This window comes from Danio rerio, chromosome 3 (assembly GCF_049306965.1).
Source record: "Danio rerio strain Tuebingen ecotype United States chromosome 3, GRCz12tu, whole genome shotgun sequence".
Taxonomy (NCBI): Eukaryota; Metazoa; Chordata; class Actinopteri; order Cypriniformes; family Danionidae; genus Danio; species Danio rerio.
In genome coordinates this window covers 22,042,583-22,066,514 of record NC_133178.1, presented here as the reverse complement: position 1 = coordinate 22,066,514, position 23,932 = coordinate 22,042,583, and the positions used below count along the sequence as shown (strand labels likewise).

The window sequence follows — 23,932 nt, the reverse complement described above, 5'->3', positions numbered from 1 at the left end:
TGTGTAAATACATGTACTTATGCTTGATTAAATACCTGCATGTCATTGATTTCTGTAACATTTGCACTGTTGATCATCCCTTACAAATTAACCCACCCTTAAACTGAACCATACCACCAAACCTGTCTCCAACCTCACGCGTATCCCACCTTAAGAGCGCCAGAAGTGTTCTGCAGTACATTATGAACACATAAGTACATTGTATTTATACTTTGATGCAAGTACATTGTAGTTAAGGACACTTAATACTTAATACGTGGGACCTTTTTTTTATTTTTGAATGGGCATGTGGCATATTTTGGTTTCTGATTTACTTGTGCTAGCTTTGACTGGCCAATGGGCAAGTTTTTGTTGTGAAAACCTGGCAACCCTGGAGGGGGAGCAGCAGCTCATTTCTATTTAAAGAGACAGACATAACTTAACTAATAACTTGTATTCAAAAAGTGGCTATTTAAATCAAGGTAATAATAAATGACAAAAGATTTTGATGTGAAACTTCGAAGACACATTCTAGGGACACCTGATTTCTGAAATTCCTTTACAATCAATGTTGTAGGTATGACTTCACAATCTCTCACTCACTTTTGCTGGTACTCTTTGATGAGGCGTTTGGCTTTGCTGTACTTGCGCTCCAGTGCCTGGTACTGGGTCTGCGTCTCCTTCAGGTGCTCATCAACTGCCTGGCATAAGCTCTGAGCCTCCATCCAATAACCCTCCAACTTCTCCATGCGCTCCTTATTCTCCCTCACCGTCTGCTCCAGCTGAGCCCTCTCCATCCTCCAGCGCAGCTTATCCTGTTCGGCGTGAGCCAGCTATGGAAACACACACACATAACTCATCACAAGGGTAAACAAAGGTCACATAACAATCTCTTATAAAAGTTTATTATTCTGAAAGCTGAAAACGAAGACGAGCACGATGACATGTGGAAGCGTGTGTGTGTGATGGTCATACCTTCCTCTTGAGCTGTTGGATCTCAGCCTGAGTCACAGCATGTTTGATCTGGAGCTGGAGACACAGAGATGGAGAGGATTACTCAATCACTCAGTGGAGGCAATGGTAATGTGCATACTTCTTAGGATTATTGATTCAGATATGTGTCTAAAAACAATTCAAATGAGATTTCAATTATGCAATAACATCATCTGAAACTTCTAAAGAGGCGCTTTACTTCTTGTTTCTATAAAACTTGGCTACATTTGCAGTAAGTAAAGTACATCTTTTACATCAGTGCCAAAAATCGTCTGTAGCCTGTAGCCATGCAAGGTCACCCCCACTTCCAATTAATTTTTCACAATTTCTAACATTACAGCATCATCAAAAAACATGGATGCTATTATTTATATGTAAAATGGTGATAAAAACGAAGAATCTCTTCTTCTATTAATCTGGAAGAAGCAAAATGCAGTCATATCTAAGAGGGCTATTAACAGAGTTTTACATATTGTACCATAACCACAATTTCAACAACTGTGTTACAGGAGGATTTCAGATCCTTGCAATAGATTCATATATACAGACATGGACAAAACCGTTGGTGGGTTTTGACTGAAGAAAGAAAAAGTACAGTGATCACTGAAATAACCTAAAAATGAAAATTAATCAGGCGAGGCAGTGGCGCAGTAGGTAGAGCTGTTGCCTCACAGCAGGAAGGTCGCTTGTTCGAACCTCAGCTCAGTTGGTGTTTCTGTGTGAAGTTTGCATGTTCTCCCTGCCTTCGCGTGGGTTTCCTCCGGGTGCTCCGGTTTCCCCCACAGGCTACATTGTCTGTAGTGTATGAGTGTGTGTGTGAATGTGTGTGTGGATGTTTCCCAGAGATGGGTTGCGGCTGGAAGGGCATTTGCTGTGTAAAACCTTGCTGGATAAGTTGGCAGTTCATTCCGCTGTGGCGACCACGGATTAATAAAGGGACTAAGCCAACAAGAAAATGAATGAATGAACGAAAATTAATCAAATAAAATATAAAAATAAAAATTAATTATTTGATTAATCAAAAATGTCAGAAAATAAACAAATCAAATCAGATATTGTTTTCAAATTGTGGCAATATAAAGAAACTGTACAAAATTGAAGGGTGCCAACAGTTTTGTCCACTTCTCTGTATGAGTGTTTGCATACACTTTCTACAAATGTCAATAAAAGCTGGCAAACTTTTTTTTTTTCAAGAATGAAGCCTCTTGTACATCGTGTTATTACCTTTTGTGAGAAGCCTGTCTCATTTCTGGTCAAATAATAAAAATAAAAAAACTTGCTGGTTGAATAAAAAAACTTTAAGTCAGAATATTTGTAAGGGGTATTAATAATTTTGGCCTTAATATATTGTATAATATTTTGTGCCATTACTTGCCTGCAAGTTGAGTTTGAGAGAAAATGTGTTGCAGTGTTTACATGTTTACTGCTGCATATAATTTATTCAAATAGAAGTTTAATTCCATTAAATATTTAGTTTTCAAGAACAAGTTCATTTCAAAATGCACCTACATTTAGTTTTATTAGTGAATAGAGGCAATGTATGTTTGGTGCATTTCAACAAAACAGATTTCTTAAACAGATATATTTATTAAAATAATATTTTAGTCACCAAACATATTTAGAAACTAAAAGATAATACAATTAAATGCAAGCAAAATATTGCAAAAACAAATTACATCCTTAGACAAACTCCTTATTTGGCTTTAGTACAGACTAATCTAATGTATATGCACAAATATTCATAAAAATATTAATTTAAAAGATTGATTTGTGAAGGGTGTACATATACATATATATAGTGCTAGACTCAATCTTGTCTGATTCTCATTAACTCAGTCTAGTATCTCATCTCATCTCATCTTGTGGGATCTGTGTCTTGTTGAACTCCTAATACCCATGTTTCAAATACTTTAACTTTGACATAAAAGATTCAACAGACAAACTGTAATAGACTGATAGTTAAAAGAGAATGAGATAATTAGGTAAACTAAGCCAGACAGACAGGCAGATTATGAAATCAAATGTAAATAAAAGTTTTTAAAACCTAGATTTCTGATCATACAATTAATATAATGTTCAGCCGTTGGCATCCACAGGGCATCAATTCACAGGTAATTTATAGAGCAAATCACAGTCAGTAAAAGCAGCGTGAGACGGTCTGAACACTTTTTCTGGTCAGTTTTAAAATGGTCCTCATGTTCCACTGACCTCCTTAAACTTGTGAGCCAGTTTCTCTGGGTCCATCTCCACAGGAGAGAGCATGTCTTCATTCTCTGCCAGATCAAACACCTCAATGGCATTAGGAAACATGGGGCTCATCTCTTCCTCTTCATCGGTGGCACATTCACCCGTCTGAAAAGAACAGACAGAAAACAGAAGGACACTGAGACATTGTTGTGTGTGTTTAATGCAAAATACCCTCATGTAGGAGTCTGATCAGTGTGATAAAACCATCAACCACTAGATGTCAGAGTTAAGCAAGCCTGAAGCCAATAGGATTGGGAGGAAAACACATGCCAGGACACTATAAAAACACTCCTGTGACTGGCCAACCACCATTTTGAATTGACTGTGCAGCTGCAGGAAGATGAAGTAAAGCAAACTGAAGCCATTTGATTCATTTCCATGCTAGATTTGTACTTATTTGGAACCTTGGAGAACATCTCGGACCTTCAACAAACATCCATGCACCCAAATACTTGTCACTTGTGTATTTCTGAGAAAACTGAGCACCAGAGTGAAAAGCATGTACCAACACATCTGAAATGAAACAACCAGCCAGTACCCCACATCCAAAAGCGTCAATTACTCTGACCCCAAATGCCTGCCATACACCAAACAAGGCCTAAAGAGCGTGTCGCATATACACCATCACAAACATCCTTTTAAGGGGACTTCCACTGCAAGCTGAGACACGAGCAGGCAAAACTCCCGCACAATGACTTCCTGTCTGCAAACTCATATCAGGGTTCATGACACGCATAATGACACAAACATCTCAGTTCCTCTGATGCAATGTGGTGTGCTTGTTAATAATGACTTGTAAAATAAATTCTTTAGAATATTTACACCAATCTTATGTAGATCTGTAAAAAGAAAATTCCACAAGTACTCTAGATTTAATTGTATTTAAAACACAGATAAAGAGAGAGAGAGGACGGTTATTAGGAGGACAAAGAGCAACAGAGGAAATCTGCACAGGCTGCCAGGGTTACAGCTCTACTATTTACGAGCGGTGGCACACAGTTACAGAGAATCCAGGGTCAGGACCTCAGTTTAATGCTCTATGTCATCTGCTTCTTACACTATAGAGTCCCTGTCACTATCCTGCAGCATTGGGACCCACACAATTCAAAGTATGCAACACCTCACAAACACCTGTAGATGGTGATCCATCCAGATCCTGACAAGACTCAACACTGCTTAGCTTCAGTGGGCAACCAAAATATAGCTGTGGGAAATTATGAACATTCATCACCAAACTGAACCGTTTAAATGAAAAAGTTACATCTACATATTTTACCAAATTTGACAAAAGCTATAATTAACAAAGTCTTGAGCTTTTGGAATAAATACACAGTTTTCAGGTAAATCAGAGACTAATAAAACATTTCTAACATGTTCTATTTACATGACATCTAACAAGTGTTATTTGCAAAATAAAAAATAATATTTTAATAAAACTTCTTCAAAATGTTGATTAAAATAACTAAATTAGAAATGTAATAATATATATAATAATAAAACATTATCAACACACACAAATTAATTACATTACTTAAAACTATATTATTTTATTTATTGTTATTATTATTATTATTATATATAAAATTATATTCTTTACATTAAATTTGAGGTCTTTGTCTTTACAGAATGTCTTTTTCAAGTCACTACATTTAATATTGATAAATATTATGACAATAAAATAATCAAATTTCAATATTTATAATATTTATATAGAAAAAGTACTTTGCAATTCTTTTTTATGAATTATTAAACAAGTCTTGGGGCAGCGCGGTGGTACAGTGGGTAATGCAGTCGCCTCACAGCAAGGAGGATGCTGGTTAAGTTGGCATTTCTAAATGGAGTTTGCATGCTCTCCCCGTGTTTGTGTACGTTTCCTCCAGGTGCTTCGGTTTCCCCCACATTCCCAGCAAAAACATGCGCTGAAGGTGATTTGGGTGAGCTAAAATGTCCATAGTGTATGGGTGTTTCCCAGTGATGGGTTACGGCTAGAAGGGCATCCGCTGTGCAAAACATATGCTGGATAAATTAGTGGTGGTTCATTACGCTATGGCAAACTTTTTCATTAAAAGATTAATAAAGGGACTAAGCCAAAAAGAAAATGAATGAATGAATGAACAAACAAGTCTTCAGCATCTATTATTCTTCAGAAATCTCTTTAATCTGCTTAAAATACATGTACATTATATATAATATACTGTATACAATTTTAAATATATTATCATAATGATTATTATATATTATACTTTATTATATTGGCATTAAGGTCAGTAAACATTTTTAAATGTTTAGAAAGCATCTTAGCTGCATTGAATTGATAAAAACAATATTACAATGAAATATTTTCAAAAATATTTTAATATATTGTGAAATGTACCACGCAATTAACTCCTGAGACAGCACATGAGGATTTTCAGCATCATTACTGTGTTTTTCATATTATATATATAAATAAAATTGCAGAAACAACATGTTTTAAAGATTAAAGCATTTACTAAAAATAAAAAAGCTACATTACATTTGATCAATTTACTGAGTTTGATCAAATTATTAGTTTAGATTTTGTCTGTCCGTCTCTCTCTCTCTGCCTAAGAGAGATACTGTATAAAATATACTGTACAAGAAGAGCTGCTCCTGTATGTACAAATGTGTTTTTCTGTCTGAGTGAGCTCAGTTTGTCATACTGTCGGCCTGAACTCGGGCATGTGGATGAAGCAGCAGACAAACTGTCTGTTCGGGCAGTTCTCACCCGTTAAGACCATATCAGACTGACGTGAGTTCAGTGTTGCGGAGGAGAGCGCACTGAGAGCTTGGCCACTGAGCTGGCAAATCCAGCCGGCAGACGCACTGCCATTCAATCCTGCCCTTACTTTCACACCCGCCATCTCCAAGAATACTGTGAATCTTCCACCTCTCAATTATTAATCAATTCCCTTCACGCCACGCTAATGTGGGCAGGTGTGGAGGACAGCTATGAGATGCGTACAGGAAGTACAGCTTGAATGTGTTAAAGCAATGCAGTGCTTTAAATCAAGACTTAATTATGGTGATTGCACCATTTCTCATTTTGATGTTAAATGTTTTCCACTGCACGCAGCCAAATCATGCCCATCATTTAGAAGCATTACACTGCACACATTTCTTCAGACTGAGCACAGCCTTTTGAAAATGAATATTTTTGTTCATTTCTCAGAGAACATAGACCTTTTCTGTGCATTTAAACCAGATATGCCCAAAGTAAGTAACCTTTGATTTGTACCACCATCCCATTTGAAAAGACAGAGAGAAGGATGGGGGTGTAATGGTGAATGCCTCTGACAGAGATTTTTTCGATTTTAACATAACCCTTTGTTTCTTTTTTGTATTGCTGAGCTACAAAATACAAAAATGAATTAAATTAAAGTTTTAATTACACTTTGTGAATGAATCAGACTTTTAAAATGTAAAAACTGTCACTTGACAAAAAGCAATGCACAAGACATCAGCGGGCAAAACAAGGCGAGGGCAGAAGCAGGTCGACTACTGTTTTCAATATTCAATATGTGTTATAAATGAGATCGCTTATGTTTTTACTGTAATAGGTTTGTTGTAAAGTGTTAAAAATTACACTGCATTAGGTAACATTACTTAAAGTAACGTTTTCTAGATATTTTTAAATATTGGCAAATATATTAGGAAATTACCCATGGCAAATTTAATGTAATGCTGTGTGATATATTCGGTTGGTATACAGTATATGCACATCCCTCAATCTAGTTTGGTTTTTGGCCCTTTATAAGAAACAGTTTGATTAAACAGTTGTATCCATTAAAATAAGAGTTTGATCACCTAACATATTTATGAATTGAAAAATAATACTTTTAAATTCAAACGAGTTGTTGCAAAAAACAAACAACAAAAAAAAGGTTTCGTTTCTGTTGAGTTTTTCCTGTTTATTTAGATTGTATTCAATATTCCCCCCCTAACATGTTAATTTGGCTGTACTAATTTTTGGACTTTTCCCAGTGATGGCTTGCAACTGGAAGGGCATCCAACATATGCTGGATAAATTGGCGGTTCATTCCACAGTGGCTCCCCAGATTAATAAAAGGACTCAGCCGAAAAGAATATGGATGAATGAATGAATATTTTTTGGACTGCGATATAAATTTGTTGTTAGATTAGTTCCAGTTTTGGCTGTGATACTACTGACTAATCTTTTGTATATGCACACATCTACTATTATAAAGCATCCTATATAACAGGGGTGCCTAAACTTTTTAGTACGAAGGGCCAAAAACCAAATATCGTCGAGAGCGGTGGGCCAAAGGTAAATATACAAAACTATTTTACATCAAAGATGCCATGCCTAATTTTTTTATTTAATTATATTATAAATAAATGGAAAACATTACTTTACATTGTATTAACTAGTGCAGTATAGCTTTTTAAATCAAAACTCATTGGAATAAAACAAACAATCACATTTATGACACAGTGGAGTTCAATGTCGAATACACTAGTCAAGAAGAATCTGCCTTTGACTTGATTTGCTCAACCAAAATCTCTGCATTTTCAGGTGACAGTGTATACTGTACATTTAAAGAAAATATGATTAATTTACACTAGTGACATCTAATTTTCACCAAACTTGTCCTGCAGATTTTAGCTTCAACCCTAATTAAACTCGCCTGAACCAGCTAATCAAGGTCTTACTAGGTATACTTGAAACATTCAGGCAGGTGTGTTGAGGCAAGTTGGAGCCAAACCCTGCAGGGACACTGGCCCTCCAGGACCGAGATTGGTGACCCCATGATTTACATCATTTAATTGAAGCATTTAATTTCAGTTAGCTTTTAACAATAAAACGACAAACAAACAAACAAACAAAGGGTTAGATTAAATTTAAATCGACAATCTCAAAATCATCCCAATCATTCTCCCTCTCTTCTCAGATGGGATGGTGGGCCAAATCAAGTTACCATGGGCTAATTTTGGCCCGCAGCTCCTAGTTTGGTCAGCTCTGCTACAGACAATATTAATCTAAAAGAAAGATCTGTGAGGATTGTACTCGTTTACGCTGAGCACTGTAACTTGATTTATGAGCACTTTAAACATCATAAACATGACACATTTATGCACTGACAGATTTATGAAGGGATAATGTTTTACCTTGTTCTTGGCAAATAGTCAAGAGAAAATAATCATTTAGAGAGGGAAAAACACGGTGCTGCAGGTAAAGTAGATGAATATTCATCTCACACTCGCTTTTAATGTCTCACAAATCCTCCTGCTCAGTTTGTGTCATTTGTTTGTACCTTTCCACTGTTGATTAGTCTGTGAGTGTGATATTTGAATGAATTTACTTCACCCAAAAATGAAAATTAAAGGTACAATTAATTACCCACCCTCATGTCCTTCCAAGAGACCTTTGTTCATTTTGGAATGCAAATGTAGCTACTTTACATGAATTCTCATCCTCAATGGACAGCAACAGTACCGGCTCATTCAAAGCTACAAAAACATGATCATAGCAGACCATTTGCCTTCAGTAGTTTAATCAGAATATTTTTAAGGTAAGAGAATCATTTTGTGCATGCACAAAACAAAAATAAGGACTTTTTGTGTTGTGCTAAGTCGCACTGCTGACATAAACTGTCTCGGATGCTTCTGTGCTTTTTTTTAAGTCACTCACTCATGGTCATACATCAGTGCTTGTTAGAAAAGTTTCATGCATTACTGTCTTTCTGGCACATCCTTATAAAATGTGCAGTCTATCCTAGTCTCTTTTCATTCATTGCTCAGGAGCATGAGAAACTTTCATTTCACTTCAGAACATTTATTCACAGATTATTTTCTACTAAATCATGAAGTGTGACAGAATATACCCAGTTAATAAATACAATATGAATTCACCTAGGCCCACGTGAAATCTGAGCTTGCTGATTTGCATAGATGTTTTAGCCCATCATTGTATCTGTTTATTTACTTATTTAAATGTGTGTGAACATTTTTATAGAGGTTGTGTTTTAGTTTCAGTTATCAACCAATGTGCAAATATTTAGATGATTTAAGTACAATACAGTTTATTAAACAATATTTTCAGTCTTTTAGTAGATATATTATATGAAAGACTTGTTTTGTTTACCAAACAAGTGGTTATAATTGGATTTGGGTTGTAAAGTTGTTAAGTTATTATTATTTATTTCATGTTTTAAGTTTTTAAACACAAGCCCTCAAATCTAAAATGTCTTAAAGTGTGTTTTAAAATAAGCAAATGTCTCAGGGATTTGCAACAACATGGTAACTAATAACATTTTTGGAAAACTTTAACTCTTTACAGGGCGCTCATTGGAATACCCGTGCTACTGGGGGTTATCACGAGACTTTTGACATTCCCTTAAACCCAAGTTAAGATGTTACTGATGAAATGACCCTACAAGTAATCCTGCTGACCTAGCTTTTTATCTTCTGTGTGCTCTTACCAAATGTTACGTAAAAAAGTATGACACACACACGCACACACCAACTAGGAATTCCAGCTTATCTTATAAAATTTTGTGGCTGGTGGCGTAAAAAGCAGTATGTAATGTGATAGTAATATTTAAGACGTATAAAAAATAAATCAATACTTAGTTGGCGTTTCTGTGTGGAGTTTGCATGTTTTTTTGGGAAAGTGTAATAGTGATGAAGCTTTACCTCTTCATCCTCCTCCATGTAGGGGTTGTAGCGCTGCTCCATCATCTCTCTCTGCCATCTCTCTTGCTCCAGAGTCTGCTGGATCAGCTGGGCCACTTCACTCTGTTCCCCCGGCTTCTCTCGGCCAATCACAAACCTGCAACACACACACACACAAAAAACAGACAATCAGGTGAGCACAAACCATTTTTACTTTATTCAGTTTTAAATGAGGATACTTCATGAAAATATACACACAATTACAGTAGCAAAAACGTATATTTTGTTAATCAAGGTAATTATTGTTTGCTCAGAAAAAAAATTTAACAGGAAACTTTTAAAGGGTATTTCAAAATTAAGAAACTACTCTGTTTGAGCAAAATGTTAATACACACTTCATGCAATAAAATGTTGATGATAGTTCTTCTAAACTTCAAAAATATTGCCATTTACAGTGTTTTAGCTTTTTCAGAAAATGAAAAAAATATATAATAACAAATGTTCATCATTTGAAGTGACTAAAAATTTAGGGCTATCAAACCTAACGTCAATTTATTTACATTTTGGCAGCTGATATTATGTCTAAAGATTAATATAATATTGCTGAAAGTTTTATCAATAGTTTACAGAATGAAACAAAAATTATGTTTTACTCGAACACCTGACCATAAATGCTACATTTTTATACATACAGTCAGGCCCATAAATATTTGGACACCGACATAATTCTAACATTTTTGGCTCTCTACACCAACTCAATGGATTTGTCAGCTTTAATTTGAGGGTATTCACAAGCAAATCAGGTGAATGGGGTAGGAATCACAACAGTTGGCATATGTGCCTCCTACTTGTTAAGGGACCAAAAATAATAGGACAGAATAATAATCATGAATCAAACGTTTATATTTTTGAGTGATGTTTAAAGTCATACATTTTTAGTTTTGCTGGAATGAATTAAACATTAAAATAAATATATAAACTTTTTCATATACAAGTTATTAATATACAAGTATTTTTTTTTTTATTCAAAACTGCTTAGGTCAATATTATTACCACCCTTACAAAAGTATAATTTTTTTGACTGGCTGCAGAACAAACAACTTGACCTGCCAAATTGACCACTGATGAGGCTGATGAGTTAACCTAGTTAAACCTTTAAATAGCATTTTGAACTGAAAACTAGTATGTTACAAAATAACTAGTGACATATTATGTACAATCACCATGGTAAAGACAAAATAATTCAGTTATTATTAGTATGTTTAATATTGTGTTAAAATTGTTATTATTGTTATTATATTATTGTGTTATTGTGTCTTCAAATGCATATGACTTGGCAAAACAAATTAAGTGCATATGCAAATGCTTTCAGTTGCCTTACTTGACAGTGCCGCTGGTGTTCCTGAGGACTGATGCAGCGAAATTCTGCGTCACACCCACCAGACTGGTCCCGTCCACCTCCACGATCAAATCATTCACCTGGATCCTGTACAACAATAAAAAGACAACCCCTCAGCATGGGAAACCACATCAGTAAAATATCTTGAGCCGATCAATCTCCTCACTGTATGTGTAAAAGATACTGACACTGCCAGAGGAATCATTCATTCAGTCTACAGCAGACCTGAAAACAGCAGCAGTGAATCACTGCCCCACTTTACTAAATCTCTTCTTGTACTTCAGGCTGTTAAAATGACTGATTGACTTCTTTGGCCATAAAACATGTCAAACCATCAAGACTCGTCCAAAACACCCGAGCAGCCCGTTTGTCTGTTTGATTGACAACGGGAGAACCAATCAGATGCCAGAAAGTGTAGATGAGGTCATTTCTGAGTGTCTTTTTTGACCTATGGATGTATGTATCTCCTGCGGTTTCTAGGTTTCTACATCTCACGTCAAAATGAGGAAGAAGCCACTGCAAGGCACCATGAACCTGCTGGCTCAAGACCAGAGAGAAATAAATAAAAATACTGAGAAAGACTCACATTCGTAATCTCCTGCGCTCTTAAGGTACGTTGTGAACAAAAGTGGGCTTGTTTTGGCCGAATTACTGTTATTTTTCAAGCCTCTTGAGCGTGATGGGTAAAAGTAGCTTCTCTATGACTCACTTCAGGATTCTGAAGAGCTCAGATGCCAATGCCAGATCAGACTCCATAAAGTACTGCATTCCTCCATCATGCAGTAAATAAGGGTTATCATTATAAGCGAAATATCAAACTTCCTGACTTTTCATTGACCTTTTACTGACTAAGTTAAATATTCATAAACATTTTTTTATTTCATATCAATACTGTAATATTCAAATAATAGGATAAAATCGAAACATATCAAAGTGATTTTAGCATGAATGTCATTCTGCATGCACAACAATGGATATTACGTATTGTTAAACATACTGTTTGAGTGGTATTTAGGCCCAATCTCAATTCTACACCTTAGCTCTTCCCCGTACTCCAACCCCTTGTTTTGCGCGTTCACGTAAAAGGGTAGGGGTGTCCCAATTCTCGTTAGCTTGAAGGTGTAGGGGTAGAGATAGAAAGCCCTTGAAACAGAGATTTTTCATGACCACACTTAAAAACCAAGGGGTACAAAAATGTCACAGAATACACCAGCTACAACAGCAGCATGGCTGCACAAGGAAGGAGTTGCACAAATTAGTATTTTCTGTCGTCATTACGAATTTTTAAAATGAACAAGCATGTTTTTATTAAATTCATAACAGCATTTTTGTTTCACTGTCATCTATAATCCATAATAATATCTCCTATACAGCAGTCTCATACTTTCACATCTGACACTGGAATACCCTGTCAGAAATGGTAATAAGCTTTTTACAGTGTCTGGAATAATGTTAATGTTGTTTTCGTGTGTTTACATAGATGAATATGGCCACAGTGTAAATGTGATCTTATTGCCACATCATATTATGATTTTATTGCCACATTATATCGTTGTGATCACATGATATTGTTGCGTTCAGTGATTTCCTGAATATAAACACCAAAAAATAACGCAACTGGAATAACCTCATATGAAGCATGAGATCGAGATGACATATAATGATGTGTGCAGGTGTTGTAGTGCTGTCCCATTACTTAGGTTAATTTTAAAGCCCTTCCCCAAAACACTCTGTTTCAAGGGTCAAGGGAAATGGTAGGGTTAAAAAAATAGAATTGGGATTGGGCTTCAAAGGGATTGTTCACCCCCCAAAAATTTACTTCTGTCACTATTTGGTCACCTTCTACTTGTCTCTTAAACACACAAAAAAAAAAAAATGCTGGAAACCTTTAACCATCGAATTTCATAGTGTTTGTTTTTCCTGCAATGAAAGTCAATAGTTACAGGATTTCTGCTTTCTTCAATGTATTTATTTCTGTTCAACAGTGTAAAGAAAGTCATAGAGTTTTAGAACCCCTTGAGAGGGAGTTAATAAAAAGTCATTTAAGTCATTTAAAATTTTTCTGTGAACTACAATATCCCTTTATTAGATTACTATTAGCTTTACAAACGTTACTTTTAGCTTTTCTTTTGTCTACGTTTAAACAATACTTTTTAAAGCAAAAGCTTTTATTATCCTAGCATGCTAGTGTTTGTTAACAGGTACAGTCGCCAGTTGATGAGTGGGAAAGGAATGAAATGGGGCTGAAAATAGCCTAACCAAAAGAACAGGCATAGAACAGCAACAAATAAACAATGTGGTATAGAAAAATGACCACATTTTACTGAAAAGCAACTGAAAGCAAACATCTCTGATACTTGATGACTTGGACATGATACTATAAAAAGTTCCTGACTTTAAATTTTTGGAATAAACCGTTCAAAATTTCATGACATTCCAGAAATTCCTTGATTTGTGAGAACCAGGATATTCTCTCAATTATGACTTTCGTTTAATAAACTAACAAAACCATGGACACTTCCCGCTTATTAAGTTGTGACGTATGAAATACTGTTTCTGGGTCCAAGCCGCTACTCATTTGAATTGAGAAAATATTAGTTTATGACACTTTTTAGTCATATCACACATTAAAGTAAATTTTATATCAAATCATGGCGGTAGAAAACTGTCTCAAGACTTTCTGCATGACAGACATCAATATTTTAACAATTTATACAAAAATAACCACTTTCTGGCCAGTGAACATTAGGCATGGATGTATATAGAGATCATGATTTTTGAAAGTATTACAGCACTCTGTAAACGTTTATTATTACCATTTGTTGAGTCTCCCAATACAGTTTGATGGAGCGCTTGGACCCGCTTTGTGTGACGTCACACTTAACAAGAAGATAAATGTGGTCTCATATTAATTCAAAAGCATCAACATCTAAGCTTCTCTGATTCCTCTGGTTTTGTTAAATTCATTCTGCAGAATGAACTGATGGAAACAGATGAAATAGTGGTACAGATACACAGGAGGTTTTATTTCTCTTTTCTCTCTCTTTTTTCAATCTGATCCCCAAAAATTCCTACTCATCTCTCAGAATTTTTCAACTGACCTTCCATCTCGGTGTGCAGCTCCTCCCTCAGTCACCGTCTTTACGAAGATTCCCAGTTTTTCCAGCCCCATGTCTGCGCCGGCACCCATCCCAATGATGCTGATTCCCAATCCGTCTTTATCTGAGAATCAGAATCAGATCTTTATCTAAGAATCAGAGTTAATCACAGTTCACAGGAATAATCTCATTAACAAATACCACCACAAACACCAGGTTTTGCAGTAGTGTATTATACTTTTATTTTGTACATTTCAGCCTTCAGTTCTTCAAGCAAGGTAATTTAAGGCCCTCTGATTTTTCTGATACAGAAAATGTGAATAGAACTTGGTCATAAAAATTTGTGTTATTCAAAAATAATAAATTATTCAAAAGCAGTGTTGTAAAACCATTCAAAAGATGATGTGGGATGTCAAAATGACACTGCCTTATAGTTGAATTTGTAGTGTTTTCAGCTTCTCTTCACTATAGTAGAACATAAACACTTGGGACGTACTCACACTAGGTACAGTTGACTTGAACCGTGCCAAAGCAGACTTGTTCCACCCTTCCCTCTCCCCCTCAGCCTGCACCAACATTGCATTTTACCGAGCATGAGCAGGCTTACGTCATCAATGAAGCGACAGTTCATTTTAAAAGAAAGAGAAGCATTCTCGCTTATCACAGTGGACATTGCCTTAGTTATATTGTTTTATATTATTTTAGTCATTTGGGATACAGTTAACACAGTCAACTCTTTTGCCGAACAGATCAACAACTTTTGACACTAATAAATGATCATAAAAATCATTGTGCTGCAGGAAAGGTTTGCTGAAGGTCTCAGCTGATGTGCAGCGAGGTGGTTGTATCTTAAAAAGTATGACAGTTTGTGTTCATTCAAAAGTAAGAATGATTAATAAATCCTTATGAAACAGTGCCTTGAAAGCGACGCTGTGTTTTCAGTTTCAGGCTCAGGTGCGCTTTGCACTCAAACTACAAGTGTATAAGCGCCAAAGCCCAACCAAACCGCGCTCTGGCACACCTCTTCCAATCGGGCCAGGGCCGGCCAACTGAACTGCACCTTGGGCTGATTCAGAGCACTCACACTTGTCAAACAAACCGGGAAACGCGCCCGGGCATAGTGTGAGTTTACCCATAATCTCCACATGCTCCAGCTGCTCTAAAATCATTTGACGAGCATTTGATTTTATTTGAGGAGAAACTCATATCATATTATGTACACAGAAATTCAAGCATCTTTATGTTATTACAAATTATCAAAATAAAAGTTTCTGTTTAACAGAATTATTGCCTATTACTATTGTAAAGTAGAATGTACTTATAATAATAATACACATTTTAAAACATTTTAGAACATTCTTTTTAACTGACATTTGACCAACTATAAAGGAATAAATTAATAAATAATAGTAATAATAATAATAATAATAATTTAGTCACCAAACATATTTAGAAATTGAATGATAATACAATTAAATTCAAGCAAAATATTGCAAAAATAATTTACAATCTACAAAATACAAACTCAATTTTTCAATTTTTTTTGCTTCTCTTGATTTTCCCTAATTTTAAAATTTCTATTTAGTTCTTTTCTATAACATAAATTTGGCTGTACTAGTTTTTGGACCCTTATCGTAAGTTATTTTGTTAGAAAAGCTCCAGATTAGTTTCAGTACTCACTAATCTAATATATATGCACAAATATATTGTATCGCTTCCTATTCAAAATATGAATGTAAAAGATAGATTTGTGAAGGATGTACTTATATATGCTGAGCACTGTATATCTATTTAGAAATATGAAAAAAGAAACTAAACAGAAAATGGTAAAATTATTAGGAATAAACTGAAAACAAAAATAAAAGCTAATTCAAAATATTAACGCTGAATATACCAAACATGAAACGCACTGAAACCATGTATAAATAATGCCAAAACATTAAATTATGAATGGCCATTTAAGCAAGCTTAATTCTTTTAAATGGCAATAACTAAGTATCTGGAATTAGTATGTCACTAATCCTGTAACAGTAAATCATTTGAGCAGATTTTCAGATTATAATTATGTAGCAATTATAAACACATCTGATTTCAAATAATCCTCTCAGAATGATTCTTAATTACTCCTTTTATTTAAAGTCCATATTGGTTGTACACTAATTTTACTGATGCAACATAAACACTACACAGAGCACAGTAGCTTTTTAATAATCACCAGACTGCTGTAGGAGAGACAACTCGACCCCTCAGACTTTCTAATCAGCAAAAGCTGCTTACTTTACAGACCACAACAAGCCGCTTCAGTCGGTTTGTTTTGAAACAGGACGTTAAGGACCCTTAAGTCAACATAGCACACAGGCTCTAAAAACACACATAGCCCAGTAAAGCGGGTCAAGTACCTTTCTCCAGCTCCACTGGGAACAGATCCAGTCTCTCCACCCTCTTCTCCAGCTCATACTCGGCTGAAGCAGCCATGGGGTCCACCTCGTCATTGCGTCTGTCATAGTCCTCGTTGGAGTATGTGGTGAAAACCTGCAAAAACAAAACAGAAAAATCTTGATTATAATGTCATAACAAAAAAGTCAATTATCAATATTGTCTCCTCGATATTTGAAATTATTGCATTGCTTTGCTAAATTGCTAAATCTATGCAGGGCACCATTTGATATTTTAGATGAAAAAGTTACATTTTTTTACATTTCTTTCAGCCATCTATTTACATCTATTCATCTTTTTGACTCAGACAAGATATCTATGATTGCTTGTCAATATCAAAATGATTGGGATGTCAAATCAGAGTAATGTAGGCACGTTATTGTTCAAAACAGCAGAAATGACACTGATTTAAATGTTATAGAGACCGTACACCCCATAAATAAAACTTTATTATTGTTAAGTTTACATTTTATTCTAATTACCATTCATGCTCCACATTTAAGTAATTTCAAACCTTCCATTTTCTGTTGAACACAAAATTTATATTTTAAACAATCTTAGAAACTAGTAGCTATTGACATTCATTTTAATACTAGATAATAAAAAAACAAAAAAAAAACACATACAAATATTAGTGAAAATAACTTGTTCAACAGAATATATTTGGAACCACTGAATGGTAAGTAAATGATGACTGAATGTTCATTTTTGGATGAACTGTAACCTGTAAATGACCAACACCTTGTAAATATTGTATAGTTAATTTTTATTCATTGTTATTTTGTCACTTTCACCTATTTGCTGGATTTTTTTCACATTTTATGCTAAATAATCACTCTTCACCTACACCAGCGGCTGTTGTGTCACCTTCGCTGTCCTTCGCTGTTCTACTTATTTTTCCATTATAAAACAAATCATTTGTCACATTCTCGACAGAGAGTATAGTGAAGGAAAACGGCGAATAATGTGCATTTCTGCTTTTGATCTGCAAGAGTAGCCAGAGTTTACTGACAGGAATGAAGAAGGTGGAAATTACTGTGAGAATTGCAAATTAATTAACCCTGTCTGTCAGGAGACTTGGGTTCAGAGGCTGGTCACACATACAGACACACACAGACATGTATCGCTCAGTCAGGAAACACTTCTACGTCACGTTGCAGTGGGCCTCAAAATGGATTTAAATCCTTTTTTAACTTCAGAAAATAAAAAAAATAAACTTATTGTCTTTATATCACTCCAATATGACTGTGGACACACTATACCTACACACAGTTCTGTCCAAACAGCTTTCAAAAAATTATTTTCATAATAGGTGCCCTTTAAATAAAAGAGCTTGCCAAAACATACTCAAACACTTTAGTTTAGCTCACAATTCATGTTATTAACTGGCTTAATATCTGCCTATTATTAAGACATTGGCTGTTTATTAGTACTTATGAAGTTTGATCTTATTATGCCTCCCTAATCCTCCCACAAAACCTAAACCCAACTTTATCTTACTAATAAATACTAATGCTTATAAAGTGAACGTGCCTTAAAATGAACCTTTTTTTATCTGAAGTAATCCTTAAAAAGCGGAACTGTCTGATATTATTAGAACATAAATAATAAATAATCAGGATCACCTTTTTGAAGTGAAGTATTTACTTCATGCTTCTAAAAGTTTTAAAATAAATTAAAAGTACATTCAATAAAAACAGCTCGCCAAAACCTCTCTTATAAGATAACAAAAATCCTACGCTTAAATGTGTTGCATCTGAATGCACAGCTAATAATTTGAAATGTTTGTCAATGGAGTAGGACGTTTTCTGCATGCAGATGGTGTAGTTATGAAATCTTACCAGCAGGCGCTAACTGAACCGCTACTGTACCCCGCCAACCACTGTCAGACAGATGGAGTGTAAGGGAGACGATCAGTATTTTACACTTTCCTTTAGTACTGCTAATGGAAATCACACACCTTTAGGAAACCAATCCAGAGCTTAAGTCATCTTCCTCAGAAAAAATAGTTTTTTTCCGTCTAGCTCTGGGCGTCACTAAACGTGCAGCTAAAGCAGCAGTTTATAGTCATGCATCATGTTCTCTGTCATATAGAGCGACCAGAGCCCTTAAACCACACCAGCAGATGGGTGTATCACTGTGGCTTCATTTATAATAGCTGGGAACTACAACATTATGTCTAGCTTCAGAAATAAAAAAAGAGCGCCATTCTATATAAAGCACCACAGTTTACCCATGAGCCTTTGTGTACATCAACTGAACATCTAGTGGTAACAGCTTCCTGTTTATGGTTGACTTTCAATTGTGCTTTTTTTAAACCTCTTGTGAGAAAAGAAGAGATGTAGGGCAGCAGAACATGGCAATAACAAGATGACAGTTTTTCCATTTGAACCACAGTGTTGACCGGTGTGTTATTTACAGTATATCATTCATTCAACAGATTCATTCAAAAACACAGAATCAAGAACTAAGAGCTGTCCGGGTGAACTTAAAAATGCTGATTTATTTCAAAGAAAATATTTTGTAGAGACTGAATTCTTCATTTAAAAGATTTGTTGTTCTGTGCATTACATCAACAAAAGTGCAATACAGAACTTATTTGACCATCATGCATTTTTTCAATGATTACAAGCTGATTTATACACAAACAATTCTTCTAAGAATTATTTAGATGATGATCATATGATAACATTTTAAAGACTCAGTGTAAAGATCAAAGTGCAGCACCAAATTACTGCATAAAATGTATGACTTGTTTTAGGCAGTGACTTAAACCATGTACAGAAGTGTCAGTCCTAATATAGCATGCTAAACGGTTGCAAAGTTTATGCTTTTTTCCATTATCAACTACTGTTTCTAGATATAGATAAAGTCAAAAGTTCTGATCAAAGTTATGTAATGTCAAACAAGCCAAAGTCACAGATAAACCTCTTCTGTTTTCTCTCTCCTCATACCCCGCTGCAGAGGAAAATCATACTGATATTAAAAACTGCTGATGAAGGAAATCTCTGATCCATCCGTCTCTACACATCTGTCAACTTCTGCTTCATCTAGGAAAAGCTGCTGAAGATTGTGAACATCAGGACAAAATGCAGCAAAAACTGCATATGCAGACCTTTCCCCTTGCTTCTCTTCTCTTTTCTTTTTATTTTTGTTTAGTCATTTTCAAGTTCCTCAGCCCACATCATCCCACTAAACCAGAATCTTTCACAACCACTTACTTCCTCTCATTTCATCTCCCTCTTTTCATTTGCACATTGTCATTTCAAGGAACAGTGTACTCTAAAATTGAAAAAGTTTTTAGTACACTGGTAGTTCAGTGGGTAAAAAATAATTACAAATAAAAAAGTAAAAGTATATGTAAGTCTATTAAGAATAAATCATTGAAATTACATAAATACTTAATGCAAACATCAGAGCTGAACTTTATATGAATCATTTAAAAGACCTAAATCAAATCAAGTAATCTGCTCTTCTAAGTTCAGATCTATCTCTCTGAGTGATTCAGCCTGCAGTGGTTAACTAGCCACTGCAGGCGGAGATTAGCACTGAATAACTTTTGTATGAGACACATGTTTTGCACACAAAACATGGCTTGAGCAGACATGGAATATAGCGGATGAGTCATGTGGACTATTTTTATGGTGCTTTTTTGGATCATAATGGGTATAATCAAATCAACATAAAAGCGAGTGGTAAAGACCTGAAAAGATTCTCTTTTTCAATCCACAGAAAGTCACAAAAAAAGTTCAGTCCTTCTGCAAAAATAATATGAATGGTTCTTAAATTTTGTCACAAATCTTGTCACTGAGTGTGAAAGTCAGTTCTTCTAAGTGTAACATATTTCCAAATTTCATTACGTTTTTAAATGATTAAAAGCCAATACAAACCAAGTGGTTTAAAGGACAGTGGCAAAGTATTTATAGTAAAGATTTAAAACGACAATTGAAGAGTAATTTGGTGGAATAAAGTTTGAGAAATTTGATGTCTTTAAATATTGTGTCTACAGATGATTCTTTTAAAGTCATCTAACAATTTTTTTAAATACAGTTTTTAAACTATTTTTACACTGAATGGAAATGTAGTTGGTGTCTTTTTAGATTAGATTAGCTTCAATTTATTATAATTACACATGTACAAGTACAAGGCAACGACATGCACAAGTAAATCATTGTAAAAATGTATGATGATGATGATATGGGGTGTAGTCATTTTGTTTGGTATGAATGTTTTAACCACAATCTGTGTGGAACTTTGTTCAAAACCTTGTGTTTTCTCCATCTTTAACCAATTGCTGAATTCTTAGATTATCTTTTTCAAGCCAATACATGAAAAAAGTAACCAAAATATCCCAATATTGTCTAAATCATGCATCCCCAATGTAGTGCCATTTACCATACAGAAAACTGTATGTGCACTGGGCTTATTTTGAAAGTGTTTAAGTTGTATGCCGACTATGTGTGTGGAATTGATGATCTATATTGGTGAAGGTGAGAAAATGCTAATGTTGACGTTGTCATTGTTTTGGAACACACTAGCTTATAGATAACATTCAGACTAAAGCTGCCAGATCAGAAATGCAAGTTAAAGCTTGGTGAACTAATTTAAAGTCAGATCACTTCAGTGTATGAGACCAATATAAGTTACCCACAAGATCTTTCAGTACAGAAATGTCAAACTTGAAGCAATCGCATATTTTGGGCCTTATCATACACCCGGTGCAATAAGTCGTAAGACAGGTTTGGCATGATTTGTTGCTATTTTCAGACCAGTGCAACCCTAATTTTCACATTTTGCACCACAATATTTAACTAGCAAATCCATTTACACCACTTTGTGGACTCATAGGAGTGCTGGTCTAAAGAGGAGGTGTGTTAAGGTCCATTGTTTGCGTGTTGCTATTTTGAAGAACTTAAATAAACCGCACCATTGACCAACTAAAACCTAGTCTAAAGTCCAGCATAGATCGTATAGCTATGCACCTATGTAGGTCCAAACTCTTAATACATACAGGATGTACAGGATTACACAAATATCTTGACAAATAAAAAATAATTAAAGGAATAAAATATCACAAAAATGATTATTTTCTACATAAATATAAAAATCACTGCCTTCATGCCTTCTTCATCTCAGGGGAATTTTTCAGTTTATTCATGGCAATTTGCTTTGGTATAATGTTATTATTATCAGTAGTAGTATTTATTAAATACATATTTACATTTGTTTTATTAAAAACAAGTTTAGATTTGTCCACCTGTCGGGTTTTGGACCATATGGGGCATAAGAATAGGACGGGTGTTTAGATGGAACTCAGTTTTTTGACCAAACATTGTTATTATTATTAATTTATTCTGTTCTGAAAATTAGAACTGAATTTAAAAATAGTTTTGAAACAAATCTTTGTGCTTAGCAAACAAAATTAAATATGTAGTTAATAATTGTCTTCAGTGAAGTGTGTACAACACTGTTTCCTTATCCTCAAAAGTAAAGGAGTAAAAAGTAAAAGTAAAGTAAAGAGAAAGATACCGAATGGAGGAGGCTCGTTCTTTATCCTTGCTGCAGATGGTCTGTTTAACCGTTTTTCTCGCTAGTGAAGCTTACCGTTTTTCCACTTACAAAGTCCACCATGTAAATAGCAATTGACTCTTAAAAGGACTGTGAGATGAGACTCTGATTGGTTTATTGCATGCTATGCTCAAAACACACCCATAACTCATTAAAAGAATAAGCACAACCCTGTTAGACCATATTCCGTGGCACAAACCATATTTTTCAGTCCTTTAAATAGGATTCAGTCATGCCCTTAATGCTTTTGAGCCATGCTCTTCAGACTTCACACCTAGATTGTTAAAACAGCTCTTTATCAGTGTTACATTATCTAAATTTCCACTTTTTCCTCCTTTTCATAGCACCGTACAACAGAATTTTGCATGCTCAAACTCTAGTGTGACCATGACTTAACAAACCAATTTACATATTACAGAAATGTGCATGTACTTGATTTTCTTAAATGTTAGCAACATTAGATCAACAAGATAGATCATTATTCTTTTTAGTAAACCGTCATTGATAAAAATTCTATATTTTAACAAAATGTACAATTTTACACCTACTAGCCATCTAGATCTCCTAGAAAGCCTGTAAAACCATCCCGATTTTCTAGCACAGCTAGATGTAATGTAGTACATCAAGGTTTTATGGCTCTCAGTCTCACACCTCCGTCTCTTCTCTGGGTCACTCCTCCCTCAGATCGCTCCATCTCTTATCTAAAAATACTCCCTCTATCTCAGTGCTGAAGTGAACAGCAGGTCGGAGCACCCTCACTGTGAATGCCATCGGCCAGCTCACATGGCTCTGTCTCTATGGCAACGGCCCAGCTTGGCGATTGTGATTATGACATTGTTATGCCATTTTCCCCCCTTTTTCCCTCCCCCTCCTCTTCTTATTCCTATCTGCCTTGACTGCTGTGCAGAGAAGCAAATGCATATATATAATACTAAAACCATTTTAACAGATTTTAATTCTTCGACCTTTAGATTCCCGAACACGTTACATCATTAATTTATTCATTTTCCTTCAGCTTAGTCCCTTATTTATCAAGGTTGGAATGAAGCGCCAACTGTTTCAGCATTTGTTTTATGCAGACTCTTACACTCTCACATTTACACTCATACACTATGGCCAACTCAATTCATCTAGAGCACATGTATTTTAACTGTGGGAGAAACCGGAGCACCCAAAACCCACGCAAACACAAAGTGAACATGCAAACTCCACACAGAAATGCCAACTGGCCCAGCCGAGACTTAAACTAGCAACCCTCTTGATGTGAGGGGATAGTGCTTATCACTAACCAACCGTGACACCCACAATACATCACAATTTACCTATTTATACTATGACCTTTCTGTGAAGAATAAGTACAAATTTTTGAGTGTGTTCAAGAAGATTAGGCAAGCTCTGAGACAAACTACTTCATAATTGGACTTTTCTGTTGCTTAGTTCCATGCCCTATCAATCAACCTCACGTTTCTTTTATATTCATTTCTTAGTATATTAAATGTTCAATTGCCTAATAATCAGCAAGTGTTTCATGCAGAAAATGATTAATGCATTCAAAAGT

The 23,932-nt window shown here is 35.2% G+C and overlaps 1 protein-coding gene across 4 annotated transcripts in view; it reads right to left on the bottom strand.

Annotated features, from left to right (window-relative positions):
• ppp1r9ba (protein phosphatase 1, regulatory subunit 9Ba) overlaps positions 1-23,932 on the bottom strand; it is an 87,120-nt gene that overhangs the window by 8,440 nt on the left and 54,748 nt on the right. For all 4 annotated transcript variants that reach the window (XR_012400947.1, XR_012400946.1, XM_073944358.1 and 1 more), the window contains exons 3-9: positions 16,770-16,902; positions 14,374-14,494; positions 11,255-11,359; positions 9,895-10,030; positions 3,181-3,324; positions 955-1,008; positions 583-812 (exon numbers count right to left, since the gene is read on the bottom strand). Coding sequence is in view for 2 of the 4 variants with exons in the window: in XM_073944358.1 (XP_073800459.1) it covers positions 583-812; positions 955-1,008; positions 3,181-3,324; positions 9,895-10,030; positions 11,255-11,359; positions 14,374-14,494; positions 16,770-16,902 (923 nt within the window). In the remaining 2 variants the exon portion in view is untranslated. The remainder of the gene's footprint in view (positions 1-582; positions 813-954; positions 1,009-3,180; positions 3,325-9,894; positions 10,031-11,254; positions 11,360-14,373; positions 14,495-16,769; positions 16,903-23,932) is intronic.